The 15676-nt window shown below is 31.5% G+C and overlaps 1 protein-coding gene across 6 annotated transcripts; it reads right to left on the reverse strand.

Annotated features, from left to right (window-relative positions):
* Positions 1–6352: 6352 nt before the first annotated feature.
* On the reverse strand, positions 6353–14997 carry LOC109098859 (guanine nucleotide exchange factor for Rab-3A-like). Of its 6 annotated transcripts, XM_042715002.1 has the most exons (12): positions 13788–13849; positions 13608–13665; positions 13029–13230; positions 12495–12590; positions 11459–11536; positions 11161–11385; positions 9604–9732; positions 9419–9525; positions 8317–8340; positions 7757–7856; positions 7586–7652; positions 6354–6888 (listed from the first exon to the last, which is right to left on the reverse strand). In XM_042715002.1, exons 3-12 carry the CDS (start codon positions 13164–13166, stop codon positions 6803–6805), a joined length of 1050 nt encoding a protein of 349 aa, XP_042570936.1. In that variant the 5' UTR covers positions 13167–13230; positions 13608–13665; positions 13788–13849; the 3' UTR covers positions 6354–6802. The 6 variants fall into 6 exon arrangements, with proteins under 6 accessions (XP_042570932.1, XP_042570936.1, XP_042570935.1 ...); XM_042714998.1 differs by lacking the exons at positions 13608–13665; positions 13788–13849 and adding an exon at positions 14804–14997 and having other exon boundaries at positions 6353–6888; XM_042715001.1 differs by having other exon boundaries at positions 13614–13846.
* Positions 14998–15676: the final 679 nt, after the last annotated feature.

The following is a 15676-nucleotide window of genomic DNA, read 5'->3' on the forward strand; positions in this document are numbered from 1 at the left end:
TGCATCACTTGCTCACCAGTGGATGTGAATGGGTGCCGTCAGAATGAGAGTCCAAACAGCTGATAAAAACATCACAATAATGATGTCTTAATGATGGATTTGTTTCTTAGAAACATGCAGCTTCTGTCTTCTCCAGATGTTAACTGTGCATGTGTACTTGTGGCTTTGCAAAGGTTCTCAATCAGCTGTTTGGACTCTCATTCTGACGGCACCCATTCACATCCATTGGTGAGCAAGTGATGCTATGCTACATTTCTCCAAATCTGATGAAGAGACAAACTCATCTACATCTTGGATGACCTGAGGATGAGTCAATTATTAGCAAATTTTCATTTTTAGGTGCTTAAGGTTAAGTGTGTCTCGTCCTGCAGCATTTGTGTTCCAGACATGAATGTTTCCTCAAATCGTGTTATTTTGTTGAGAAAAGGTGTGCTGAGACTTTACTTGGACCATAATAAGATCATAAAACTGGTGATAAACTCCCATAAAATTTCAAGGACGGACCCAAGCCATATCCATACACCATATTATACCCAAAACACCCTAAAAATCACCTAGAACACCTTAGCAGCCACTGCTCACGTTCTGTTCTCTCTGACTTGCATAAGGAGTGATTGTGTCAATGGGTTTGGATCGAGAGGTTATTAGAGCAGGACAGTCGCTCTGTGTGTGTTCGGGACTGTTTGATGTTGAATTGTTGTCACCAGTCACACAGATAACAGAATTCTGCACATACCTGTAGACCAAAGACAGTGTATATAAGTCAGTCCTCCACATAACCTTCTCATACACATAATTACACAGAATTGTAAAGTCATGCACTATATAATAGTTCAGATGCTGATATATTAATACTCTGGCTTTCAAAATACTTAATTGAATAATTTTTCTGTTCATTGTTATTTATTTACTATATTTTTGTACATTAATGTACACAAACCCATTCATACTTTAGTTTTGAAGCAAGAGCAAAATGTATATTTTACAAAAACAAGAGTGAGAATTCAAGACCGTACAGATGGACACAACATGCTTGGTAAGTACAACTAAAAGTACAAAACTATTATTATTTTGTTTAATGGCTACATATATATATTTGTTTATATTTGTGTGTGTGTGTATATATATTTCTTTAAGTTAATATATTAATATATAAGTTTCTTTGAGCACTCAGTTGAAAATGTACACAACGTATCAATTGTAGTTACAGGTTGTGGTTTGGAGAGCTTGTTAGTCCAAATTAAGAAGATTAGAAGCCAACGAAGATAAAAGCCCAGATTAGAGAAGCAGTCCTTGATAAAATGACAAGCACACAACAAAAGGTTTGAATTGTATTTCTGTGGTATCCTTGAACTCAGCGTCTTCTTATACATGAGGTAAATACAGTAATAGCAGAAGTGTTTGTGTGCAGGTCAGACTCTGTTCATATCTGGTGGGCAGGCGGGGATTATGCAAATGAGTTACCCAGTGACGTATACCCGTAACAGGCAAAAGATTCGAAAATATAACCACTCGTTAAGGTGATTCAGTTAAACTTACAACAAAACAAATTGCAACATAAAAAATACAAAGAATTACAATAATAATAACATGACATAAGAATATATGTATTTATTTATTTGAAACTTGCAAGCCATTTTACGTTTGTATTTTATTTTTATTTTTTATGCTTAAGGCAGCTCACATTAATTTTTTTCTTTATTGGTAAAGATTCAGTTACAACCTGTAACAAAAAATTGCAACTTATAACAAAAAATAATAACAATAATAATAACATGACATTATTTATTTATTTATTTGAAACTTGCAAGCCATTTTTTGTTTATTTGATTATTATTTTTTTATGTTTATGTAGGCAGCTCAGTTATTAATTTTTTTTTGTTTGTTTGTTTGTTTGTGGTAAAGATTCAGTTACAACTGATAACAAAAAAAAAATGCAAATCATAACAAAAAATAAAATAATTACAATAATAATAACATGACATTAGAATTTATTTATTTATTTATTTATTTTTTTATTTGAATATTTTGAGACATTTTTTGTATTTATTTTAATTTTTTTATGTTTATTAAGGCAGCTCACATTAATTTTTTTCTTTATTGGTAAAGATTCAGTTACAACTTGTAACAAAATTTTATTTTTTTTCTTTAAAAAATAATTACAATAATAATAACATATATATATATATATATATATATATCTATACATATATATATATATATATATATATATAATTAAAACTAAACTAAATTATTTATATATATATATATATATATATTAAATGGAAAATAAAATTTAAATATTAAATTTATAAGTTAATATTGATGATAATATTAAACAATAAATAAATAGATTATATTATTTATTAGTAAATAAATAAAGTATAGAACTATGCATTTGTTTTATTTTAAATATTGATGAATGTTTCACTTATTTCTTTTGAACATTCATGTACATTTTTAAAGTAAATAATATATATATTAAATGGAAAATAAAATTTGATTATTACATTTATTAGTAAATATTGATGATAATATTAAACAATTAAATATTAAATAAATAAATTCATTTAATTATTTATTAGTAAATAATAAAGTATAGAACATTTTTGTTTTATTTTAAATATTGATGAATGTTCCACTTAAAATAAATAAATGGAATTAAATGAAATAAAATATTACATATAAAATTTCATTATATTAAATGAAATGGTTAATATTTGTCAAGTGAATCCTCATTGGTTTGCAAGGTTCTAGTGTGCAGAACTCTTCCACTTGAAAAAGACGGATTCAGCTGGATTTCACTCATTGACCACACTTTTGCTTTCTTTTCCCCTTTTTTATTCTGAAAGTTTGATGCAGTGTTCAGTCAGTCAGATGAAAAACCTTTAAACACAAATACAAACACCTCTTTAATAAGAGCACGAGTAGATGCAGTCAAATACAAAACAGGATTTAGTGCACACAGGATTTAAATGAATTTAAGTTCTGCAACATTAATGATAAAATATGAAACAGTTCATATTAATTATTAATAAAATGAAGTATTAAATAAGATCAGCACAAATTAATTTAAATTAAATATTAAATAAAATTTTGAAAATGACATCCATCTGACACCTAATTTATTAAAAATATTTATTGATATTTTCAGACATTGATGAATTTTTTTTTTTTTTTTGTAAAGAAGTTAATACTTTTTTTTCAGCATGGATGCATAAAATGTATCAAAAGTAAAAGTAAAGACATTTATATTGTTATAAAATATTTCTTTTTCAAATTAATGCTGTTCTTTATCAAAGAACCCTGAAAAACGAAATGCATCACAATTTGCAGCGCAACTGTTTTCAACATTAATAATAATAATCAGAAACGTTTCTTGAGCAGCAAATCATCATATTAGAATGATTTCTGAAGATCATGTGACACTGAAGACTGCAGTAATGATGCTGAAAATTCAGCTCTGATCACAGAAATAAATTACACTTTAATATTTATTCACATAGAAAACTGTTACATCAAATTATTATAATATTTCACAAATGTTTACTGTTTTTAACTATTTATATTCAAAGAAAAGCAGCCTTGGTGAGCAGAAGAGGCTTCTATAAAAAACAAAAAATCTTACCAACCTCAAACTTTTGAACTGTAGTGTATATGTTTGTAGCATAATATTAATATTTGTTCATATATATATATATATATATATTGTTAGTTATTTTTATGTTTTTTCTCTTGTGCTAAACTTATGATTTTTTTGCTGTTTGTACATTCATACATAAATTATTCTGAATAAAGCACACAGTTCTCACATCATGCTATATAGTTATTTTTGTTTTTTGGTAAAAGCATTAATTTACAAAACAAAACGGAGTCACAAATGTATATTCTGAAGATGCTTTTAATGGAGTTTAAAGGTCATTTTTAACATGAAGAGGCTGTTTAATGAAAGCAACAGACCTGAGGGTAGACGTCATATTTAATGCGTCACGAATGAAAACAAGGCTGACAAATTTAACAATATATTTCCAAAACATTTCCAGTTGAAAAAAGACAAAACCATTTGCATCAAATTAAACGTGATGACAGTCCACCAAAGCGAGTTCTACACTGTAAACACTGTGTTTGTGCCGTAAGACAGCGATTGTCAATCATGCAACAGTTATTATCTATAATACGGAGTGTGATGGACCATAACTTGTGTTCGAAAGTTTAGCATCCATAACATAAGAGCTGGTGGTGACAGAAAGAGACTCACATGGCACTTCTCTTGACACTTGCATAGAAAAGACTTCTGGAGGATTGAAAGCTGTTTCAATTAATTGTCCATTCAAAGCTGTAAACCATTAATGTGCACAAAGCATGCTGGGAAACAAAGCGCCTTCGTGGTGTATGTGTATTGCGCATGATGGTGCAGTGCCTTCAGATGAACTCCAGAACGGATTCTATTGTTGGAATTACTGTAATTATGAGTTTCCATCTAGTAAGCATTCACATCTTTGTCAAACTGGTAATGAACTGGTTTTAAAAGATTTGGAAGAACCTACAGGACCTTATATCAACCTTTTTATGTTCCGACTAAGAGCGAGAACAACGCACGACTTCTCCAAATACAAATCTTTCTAGAATTCAAAAAACTGTCAATATTTATCTGAACTGATGAACGGGAGATGAGCTGAAAATGGCAAGTTAAATGTCGGCATGGAAGCTTATTTCTTATTTCTGGCAGAATGAAAAAATGGTAATTTTGTTTGTGTCTCACGATTCAAACTTTTTTCCTCACAGTTCTGAGAAAATATATATTTTTTGAGACATAAACACTCAAATGCGAGATGTAAATGGCAATACTGAGAAGAAAAGTCAAAATCGTGGGATAGAGACCTGAGAATAGTGAGATAAAAAGCCAGTTAGCTTTTTAATTTTTCTACTGTGTGGCAAAAACGGAAAAATAGAATTCTGAGAGAAAGTCAGAATTCCAAAAAAAAATCTGATTTTCAAGATGTAAATTCAGAAATCTGGGGGGGAAAAAAGCCTGATTTTCTATATGTGAATTCAGAAATCTGGAAAAAAAATCTGATTTTCAAGATGTAAATTCAGAAATCTGGAAAAAAAAATGCCTGATTTTCTATATGTGAATTCAGAAATCTGGAAAAAAAAAATCTGATTTTCAAGATGTAAATTAAAAAATCTGGGGGGGAAAAATTAGATTTTCAAGATGTAAATTCAGAATTTTGAGAAAAAATCTGATTTCCAAGATGTCAATTCTGAAATCTGGGGGTGGAAAAATCTGATTTTCTACATGTGAATTCAGAAATCTGGGGAAAAAAAACCCTGATTTTCTATATATGAATTCAGAAATCTGGAAAAAAAAATCTGATTTTCTACATGTGAATTCAGAAATCTGGAAAAAAAAAAACCTGATTTTCTATATGTGAATTCAGAAATCTGGAAAAAAAAAACCTGATTTTCTATATGTGAATTCAGAAATCTGGAAAAAAAATCTGATTTTCAAGATGTAAATTCAGAAATCTGGAAAAAAAAAAAACCTGATTTTCAAGATGTAGATTCAGAAATCTGGGGGGAAAAAAACTGATTTTCAAGATGTAAATTCAGAAATCTGGGGGGAAAAAATCAGATTTTCAAGATGTAAATTCAGAAATCTGGAAAAAAAAATCTGATTTTCAAGATGTAAATTCAGAAATCTGGGGGAAAAAATCTGATTTTCAAGATGTAAATTCAGAAATCTGGAAAAAAAAATCAGATTTTCAAGATGTAAATTCAGAAATCTGGGGGGGAAAAATCTGATTTTCAAGATGTAAATTCAGAAATCTGGGAAAAAAAATCTGATTTTCAAAGATTTTTCAAGATGTAAATTCAGAAATCTGGGGGGGAAAAATCTGATTTTTCAAGATGTTAAATTCAGAAATCCTGGAAAAAAAAATATCTGATTTACAAGATGTAAATTCAGAAATCCGGGGGAAAAAAATCTGATTTTCAAGATGTAAATTCATAAATCTGGGAATGTAGATTCAGAATTCTGGGGTGTAAATTCAGAAATCTGGGGGGGGAAAATCTGATTTTCAAGATGTAAATTCAGAAATCTGGAAAAAAATATCTGATTTACAAGATGTAAATTCAGAAATCTGGGGGGGAAAATCTGATTTTCAAGATGTAAATTCAGAAATCTGGAAGAAAAAAAAATCTGATTTTCTATATGTGAATTCAGAAATCTGGAAGAAAAAAAATCTGATTTTCAAGATGTAGATTGAGAATTCTGAAAAAAAAAATCTGATTTTCAAGATGTAAATTCAGAATTCTGAGAAAAAAATCTGATTTTCAAGATGTAGATTCAGAATTCTGAAAAAAAAATCTAGATTTTCAAGATGTAAATTCAGAATTCTGAGAAAAAAAAGTGAACTGTGAGATGTAAGCACGCAATGATGAGAAAAAAAAAACTTTTAAAAGTCTAAATAAGCCTCCACATGTTGGACATTTTTTTTTACCGGTAAATGGAAGAAAACGTCCTGTTGTTTACTTCTTGAAATATGAATGTGTTGTAAACATTTACCTCAGTGTTAACAAAGTGGCACATTTACTGCACTCGGTCTTTCCCAAAGCAACAACAGCACGAGGCCTGTGCAGAGTGTTATCCGTGGCTCGGGGAGTGTGCTAGTGTTCTGGGAATTCTTCTGTAGTGCTTCCCTGAATACATACATGAATACGGAGTAAAACTCCAGCATTGGAGTGTCTGATTGAATGTTGAGATGACCGTGTGCTGGATTTGTGTTTGTAGGCAGGTTCTCTAGCCCTCCTCCGTCAGGAAATATCCCAGTTTGGCCACACTCATCTCTCTCCGCAGACGCATCACTTCCCAAAACATCTGCTGAACTGCAACCACACGAAAATTACAGCTATTTTCTCATAAGGTATTGCAATAAATTTTTAACTTTATATTATATAGATATAAATTGATATAAATATGCTAATTATGTGATTAATGTTTTAAGCTAATTATGTATATATATATCTATATATATATACACATACATACAAAGTATTTAAAGTATTTCATACATACATACATATACATATATATATATATATATATATATATATATGAATATATATTTAGTATAATATATTTATTATATATACAAGTAATAAATATATTCTTAATTTAATTATGAATTAAAAAATGTGTTAATTGCTCATAAAATATATAAATGTATATATTTACATAATATATATATAATATTTTAATTATTTAATAATAAATATTTAATAATTAATATATAGAAAATAGTTTTTATTCTTATATATTTAAATTACATGTAAATAAAATGCATATAAAATATACATTAATATTAATAAATTCAGAAAAAAAAATCAGTCACAAATAATTTCATATAAATATTTAAATATATTAAATATGATTAAATTAATAAAATACTTGGTTTCTTTTCAGATTTTTTTTTTTTTGCAAATTTTTTTTATCCTAAATATTAATTTTGTGAACACCTAAACAATCATCCATAAAATTGCTGAAGTGAATTCTAGGAGATTAGTAGACAGTTGATCGACTCACCGTCCTGTCTGACGAGGCCCTGCTGGATGTACCTGATGTACGTGAAGAAATTACACACGGCTGTGATCTGTGAGGAGAGAACGCTGTTTATTAACCTGAAAACAGCATCTGAGAGCTGCTTATTAAAACTGGGCTCTGAAGAATGAGGAGAGATACAGTATAGACACGTACTCGTGCTCTGCTAGATGGAGATATATAGTAATAATTCTCTTTATCTCCCAGTGTGATGCGGTGTCGGCAGGGGCGGGACATGCCACTCAATGCACATTTACTGTTCAATTAAAAGAGAACACTGGTCAATGGAGCTGTCAATCAAACTACTGAACACTCTCAACAGCCAATAAGATACAAGCAGGACAGAACGACACGCCCAGCAAAGAACAAAACACAGAAACCTGCTCTTCACTTTGTGTAAACATAATTAATATCAACAAATATTTCTAAACATGAAGACGGAAAATTATACATTAAATATATAATACAAAATAAATAATAAATCTTAATAATAAGTGAGATACACATTGCAAGACAAGGGGTTTTCACAAAAATAAAATTAATTGAATTATCTGTTAAAAATAAATGATTAAAAAATATATAAAAAAAAAATTATTTATTGTAATTTTAAATAAATAATTATTTTAAATAAACAAACTCGCCGGACAGAAAGGAATTGAGATTGATGTGTTTGTGTAAACAGGATTTCATGCAAAAAAAATTTGGCATTCACTTACGTTTCTACGGGTGTCCGGCAACCGCTGTGAAAACAAGCCCACATCAAACAGTGATTAAAGTGAGACTTCCCAGATCAAAGTGCAATGGGTCTGATTCATGTGCATCGGCGCAGGCAGAATTAAAGTGATTCCTACATGCTACAAGCTGAATCAAAGCAGAAGCCAGGTGAAGCAGTGCAAGAGCCGCTGGTGTGGCTGCTATACACGTATTAAATAAAATTACGTCTTTTTTTTTTTTATTATTAAAAAGCATTTAAAACGATTTAATTAAATTTTAAATAAATAAAAAATATGTATGCATATATATGTGTGTGTGTGTGTGTGTATATGTGTGTGTGTGTGTGTGCATATACATATATATGTGACCCTGGAGAAGTATATATTGTATATTTGTAGCAATAGCCAAAAATACATTGTATGGGTCAAAATTATTGATTTTTTTTTTATGCCAAAAATCATTAGGATATTAAGTAAAGATCATGTTCCAGGAAGATATTTTGTAAATTTCCTACTATAAATATATCAAAAATTAATTCTTGATATGCATTGCTAAGAACTTCATTTGAACAACTTTAAAGATGATTTTCTCAATATTTAGATTTTTTTGCTCCCTCAGATTCCAGATTTTCAAATAGTTGTATCTCAGACAAATATTGTCCTCCTGACAAACCATACATCAATGGAGAGATTATTTATTCAGCTTTTAGATTATGTAAAATACTCATTTTTGAAAAATTGACACTTAAGACTGGGTTTGTGCTCCAGGGTCACACACACACACACACACACACACACATATATATAGTTAATTTATAGCTAGTTAATTTAGTTAAAAATTGCATCATATATATCATTCTGACAAATTTGAAAAGAAATGCAACAAAACTCACATAACTTTATTTTTTTTTATTGGATTTGCCATTATATAAATAAAGATATGTAATGCACATTATTTGAAAAAGTACAGTAAATGAGTTATTATTTGGGTAGCAAATTGATTCTGCCACGTGCATGATTCTTCATGATTTCTTACATTTGTCTGCTTGAGCAGAAGCATGAAAGAATGTGACTGATGTGTTTTGTTTATACAGAGAGGACTTACTTGGGGCCTCCACATTCGATGGCTTTGACGGTGTGCAGAGAGGACATGGCGACGGGTTCGATGGTGAGAGAGTTATTCTCCACTGCACACTGGACAGACTGAGACAACTGCAGGAAAACACGAGAGAAATCAGAGAGAGGAAACACACTGATCAGAGGTAGACAGCAGAGATGCTCCTCACACACCTCAGAGCAGGTGAATGAAAGACAGGGCCCGATGTCTTCTCTGTAAACTCTGCTGATGAACGCTAGGGAACGATCCAGACTGGGTGTCTCCTTCCACGAGAGGAACTCGGCAAACAACACCGAGTCCAACTAGATAACACAGAGAGAGTTTAGATCATCCTGCTTAACCACTCACTTCATTAATGCTACTTTCAGAAGTCATTCTTTTCCTTAAATGTGTTGATCTTGTTTTGTTTCTCAACTGAAGAAGGGTAAAACTAGTCGAGGTGGATTGCTGGTCTAACTTGGGCACCACACTGGTGTTATTTTAGTATTAATTTATAATATTTATTTATGTTTTTAATTAGCTTTTATTTGTATTTATTAACATATATTATTGATATGATCAATATAGTTTTAGTATTTATTATTATATCTAAGACTATTTCATTATTTTTAGTATTTAGTAATAATTAGATTTTTCTTATTTTTAGATTTCTATTATTTTGATATTTATTAATATATTATATATATTTTATATATGAATTAATATATTATATATAATTATATATAATATATGAATTAATAATATAATATATAATTTAATATATTATATTAATATTATTATTTTAATGTTTTGTATTAATATCTCTAAAAATATATCTAATATATAAAATAAAATATTTTTAGTATTTATTTATATTTTTATATGCTTTTATATACTTTTATATTTTCATTATTTTTTATATTTATTAATATATTTTATTAATATCATTCATTTATTTACATGTTTCGTACTTAAAATAGTAAAATATTTAATTGTTTTTCCGCATTTAGTAATATTTTGCATTTTTTCATAATTTTTTGATTTTGATATTTATTAATATTATTATTTTAATTTGTTTTGTATGATTAATATCGCTAAAAAATACCTAATATATAACAATTTTTTCTATATTTAGATTTTTATATTTTATATACTTTTATATTTTCATTATTTTTATTTTTATTATAATATTTTATTAATATCACTCATTTATTAACACGTTCAGTACTTCATTTTCATTTTTTTATTCAATCTAATATTTTATTTCAGATTTATTTCAATTCACAGAAATGACTTGTATTGCTTTTAGTTAACGATAACAACGCTGTGCTGATCAGACTGGTCTAGTTTGATTTTACAGGGTCAGACCAGCAAAACCACCTTACGCTGGATTAAGGTGTTTTATTTGTTTTGTTTTTGTTTTTATTTTCACAGCAAGAAAGCAAAATAAAGTTCTATTTCAGAACCCTTTGTACCCTGTTGCCATGGAGACCTGCCAAGCAGTTGCCTGGCAACAGGACGCCCCTGCCAGCAGGGTTGACACACAGGTCACACAGAGCAGCTGACCAGGAATCAGACACACAGTATCAGAGAGAGGAGAACAGGAGCTGCACAGATCAGAGAAATACAGACCCATGAGGAGGTGCGGAGGAGGAGGAAAACAGAGGAAGAACAGCAGGAAGTCAGTCATCAAACCTACAGACCAAAACCAGTCCCTAAAAGCCCAGGAGTTTTCACGAGTGTGTTTGCACCTCTTTGTCCTCCCGCTTTGTGGCTACATCCGTCTGCGTGGGCTCTGTGTGCAGCTGTAGCGCACCGCTGGCGCTCTTGTTGCGCGTGTGGCCCCCGAGACGAGACGAGGCCCGACTGGAGCCCGGCGACAGCAGCTGAGGATGGAGCTGGGGGTTCGGGGAGGAGGGCGTAGAGGTCAGCACCAGGGTTTTCAGAGCGGAGACCTCCGCCTGCAGGACATCAATCTGAGAAGAGATGTATTCAGAGGTTAAAGAGTCTGAAGTGAGCAGAGAGAGAGACAGAAAGAGAGAGACACACCTTGCCCTGGGCCTCCTTCAGCTGCTTCTCAGCTGCTGCTTGTTTCACGTTGGCCTCTCGCACCATCTTATGAGCCTCCTGGAAATCAGAGATGAACGCACACAAGTTTGTGACATGAAATACTTTTGGGAAGTAGACATGTCCTGTGTCTGACATGCTAAATCATCGAAAAATATTTTGAATAGCATTTTGCTATTGTTTTTATATTTAATATGCATGCAGCACTTTTATCCAATTTAACATAAATGGTGAAACTATGTGGAATATTTTTTTAAAAATTATAAATTTAATTTAAAATAAAATTACAATAATAAGCAAAAAAAATTGATTAATAAATATAAAAATGTTTTTCATGTATTACAAAATTAAATTATATTAAACTGTAAAATATTTTTTATGTAATATTAATTGTAAGACTATATGGAGTATTTAAAAAAAATATATAAATATAATTACAACTTAAAAATAACATTACAATTATAAATAAAATGATTATTAATTATTATTATTATATATTATAATTATATAAATTATACAAAAATATTTTTATAATTAAATTACATAAGATTGTATGTCATTTTGTTATCATTTAACATTAATTGTGACTACATAAATCAACAAACAAACAAATAAATAAATATTATAAATAAATATTTACTTTAAAATGTATACATAATTATAAATATATTAATACCTTAATTATTATAAAATTTTATAATTTATGACATTATTAAATTATATTAAATCGTTAATTTGCTTTCTAATAAGAATTAATTTGTCACCACAACACCATTTAAAATGAGCTACTAAAGGCAAAAAGGATTATTAAAAAAATTAAGAAACATTGGCACAGTTTGATGACCAAAGACACACGCTTTCCCTCGTATAAATTTTAAGCTAAGTGTAATATAATGTAATGAAATCATCCATGAACATGCTGTGGTCTCTCATCTACTACACTGACACACAACAGTCTTCTCTGTTCAGAGTCAATCTACTGTGCTAGCGGTGATGATGTCACATTAGTCCCGCCCACCTCAAAGAGACTGGCAGTCAGTTCCTCCAATTCCTGCTCCAGCTGATTCCTGATATCAGACAGTCTGACACACTCCTCGTCTTTCAACTTCAGCTCCTGAAAACACAGGCGAAAGTCAATAAAACCTATTTGAATAGAATCGATTTGAATAGGAGTGCCTGCTAAATAAACAGTTTACCCAAAAATGAAAATTTCCTGTAAAAAAAAAAATCAACTTTTCACAAGACGTTAACTGATGGACTGGAGTGGTGTGGATTATTGTGCCATTTTTATCAGCTGTTTAGACTCTCATTCTGACGGCACCCATTCACATCCATTGGTGACCAAGTGATGCAATGCTACATTTCTCCAAATCCGTTCCAATAATGAAAGAAACTCCTGAGAGTGAGTACATTTTCAGCAAATTTTTATTTTTGGGTGAACTATTCCTTTAAAGAACCGAAGCACTGGTCTGAAGAACCTACAATGTATCATCAAGAACCTTTTACACTGAAAAATGGTCCTTGTCTCAGAACAGAATCAAACATGCGGCACCTTCTGTGCAGCATCCAGCTGCTCTCGGAGGAATTCTGTTCCCTTCTCCTTGATCTCCAGAGAGGAGCTCCGCAGACGGGACATGTTGTACGTCTCTCGTCTATGTGCTCCTGCCTCCTCCTCCTCCTCCGGGGGCATCTTCTCCTTCTGCCTCCCATCACCTCCCAATGCGGGCCTCGGATCTGGCTCCAGGTCTACCAACCTGCAAGATTTCACCAACTCTCAAAAACACATGATATATGTATATATATGCATGTATAAAAAACCCTAAAGGAATATGGTCAGGATTCATATTGGACATTATAGCATTTAAATAAAATGTTTCAGTCTATATAATTAAATTTGATCCCCCTGTGATTCCTAGCTGTCCTGATGAATAGCCAAACAATGTCTTTTACAATATCAGAATAGCCCAGTCATGAAAACATAGCGCCACACCTATCCTTTATATAGTCTGACAGAACTGTGTATGGATTCATACACGCTCGTGTGTCGTTATGATCAAAATCAGCCCTGGCTGAACTTCAGGGCGGTTTATGTAACTCAGCGCTCCGCGGTAGTCGCGCTCCCCGCCCTTACCCTCACCGCGCCCGGCTACAGGACTCCCCGCGACCCGCAGCCACCGCTCACCGTCTGGCTGACGTCAACACAAAGAATGTGACAGTGTTACAAAGTTCCAGCTCCGCTTTCCCGAAATGAACAGAGATAAACAATAAACATAAAAAAAACACCAAAAGATCTCGCTTGAGTTTTCCGCACCCGACTGAGATTTGATCGTGATAAACCCGGTATTCGGATCCACGAGAGATAAGTGATTTTTTTTTTTTTTTGTGTCGGTAGTTTGTTTGGCTGTCTTTTGTGTTTGATCATGAGAAGGATGAATGGCTGTCTGTCAATGGTAGATTGAGTGAGCGGAGGCATCCAGGAATCACGTGATACGCCTCAAACAAAAAGTTCAGTGTCACTATTCTGTTTTTTCTTATTTTTGTTTTTTTTATTTTGTTTTTTTTGTTTTGTTTTGTTTATTCAGTTCTGGTTTGTTATGTTCGTTCCATGTTATTATGTTAATTTCTTTGTTCAGTTCTAGATTGTTATTTTATGTTGTGTTGTGTTGTGTTGTGTTGTGTTGTGTTGTGTTGTGTTGTGTTGTGTTGTGTGTTGTTGTGTTATGTTATGTTGTGTTATGTTATGTTATGTTATGTTATGTTATGTTATATGTTATGTTATGTTATATTATGTTGTGTTGTGTTGTGTTGTGTTATGTTATGTTATGTTATGTTATGTTATTTTATGTTTTGTTATGTTATGTTATGTTATGTTATGTTATGTTATGTTATGTTATATGTTATGTTATGTTATGTTATATGTTATGTTATGCTGTGTTATGTTGTGTTATGTTATGTTATGTTATGTTATGTTATGTTATGTTATGCTGTGTTGTGTTATGTTATGTTATGTTATGTTATGTTATGTTATATGTTATGTTATGCTGTGTTATGTTGTGTTGTGTTATGTTATGTTATGTTATGTTATATGTTGTTATGTTATGTTGTGTTATGTTATGTTATGTTATTTTCACACATTGATATTGCATGCCTACAATTCTGCTCATTCAGTATGATGAGTTTAAATCCTCATTATTCATTCACAAAAATAATTGTGGGTGAAAGATTTTGCTCTGTCACCATTTAGCAGTTGTTACGTAACATTAGACCTGTTTAAGTTACATCTATAAAAAAAATGGTACTTTTTGTTTAGGTGAAGTCTGGACGTACCTCCCGACCGGGCATCTCTCTTCCTCTGCTGTATGCTGATCCGTAAGATCACCTTTGCCAAAGAACGTAGGTGATGAGTATACTGCTATCCCAGAATTCCCTGCCACCAGCACCTCGTACCCTGGAACAGACCTGGAGCGTGCTGGAGGAGAGGAGGAGAGCTGCACACGATGAATTCCTTCAAAAGTGTCCATCACGCTAAGTATTTTCCCAGTCCACCACCTCTCTCTCAAACACACACACTCGCTGTGAATGCATTCACTTCAGCTGCATTTCTTACAGCCAGCCTGTTAAAGATAGGGAGATTAGTTCAGAGATTAAGGCATTGTAGTTTTTTTTCTGCATGAATCACCGCTAAAGTTTCCATTCAGGTTATCAAAGCTTAACTAAAGCATTGCACCATAACCTAATGTTTGCAACAATGTAGTTAAATATATACCTAGCATGGTCTCAAAGAGACAAAACTGGAAAGTATTTAAATGTAAAAATGGATGGCTACAACATTTATCCTTATTATACATAAAAGTATAAAATAATTAGATATATAAAGTAATTAGATACAATCTGTTTAAAGCTGTAAATTGTAAATAAACAGAAAGGCACGTTATGATAAATGTTTAATAAAATATTCTAGTTGCTTTTGACATAGAGAGGGTGAAGTGTTAATGCCATTTTTAAATGTGCCATATAATGCATTAAATCTCTGAGTTCTTCCCGTGTTAAATGCAAAGACAGAGAACAGAAAAATCAGGCTTACCCCAGTGACCTAGTGCAGCTCTTTCTCCACAGACTCTTTATGCAAGAGCACTTTCAAAAACCCCGTTCTCGTGAAATACACACTCGATTTGCATGTTTTGAGCATCTAAACGGTTG

Source organism: Cyprinus carpio, chromosome A25 (genome assembly GCF_018340385.1).
Source record: "Cyprinus carpio isolate SPL01 chromosome A25, ASM1834038v1, whole genome shotgun sequence".
NCBI lineage: Eukaryota > Metazoa > Chordata > Actinopteri > Cypriniformes > Cyprinidae > Cyprinus > Cyprinus carpio.

Bases quoted from the DNA above. Each gene is read 5' to 3' on its own strand.
- LOC109098859 (XM_042714998.1), bottom strand. From the start codon at position 14,997: ATGGACACTTTTGAAGGAATTCATCGTGTGCAGCTCTCCTCCTCTCCT. The intron at 8,341-9,418 runs GTAAGTCCTCTC...TTGTTTTCACAG, and splicing joins ATCGAATGTGGAGGCCCCAA to CGGTTGCCGGACACCCGTAG. The intron at 6,889-7,585 runs GTGAGTCGATCA...GTGTGGTTGCAG, and splicing joins GGGCCTCGTCAGACAGGACG to TTCAGCAGATGTTTTGGGAA.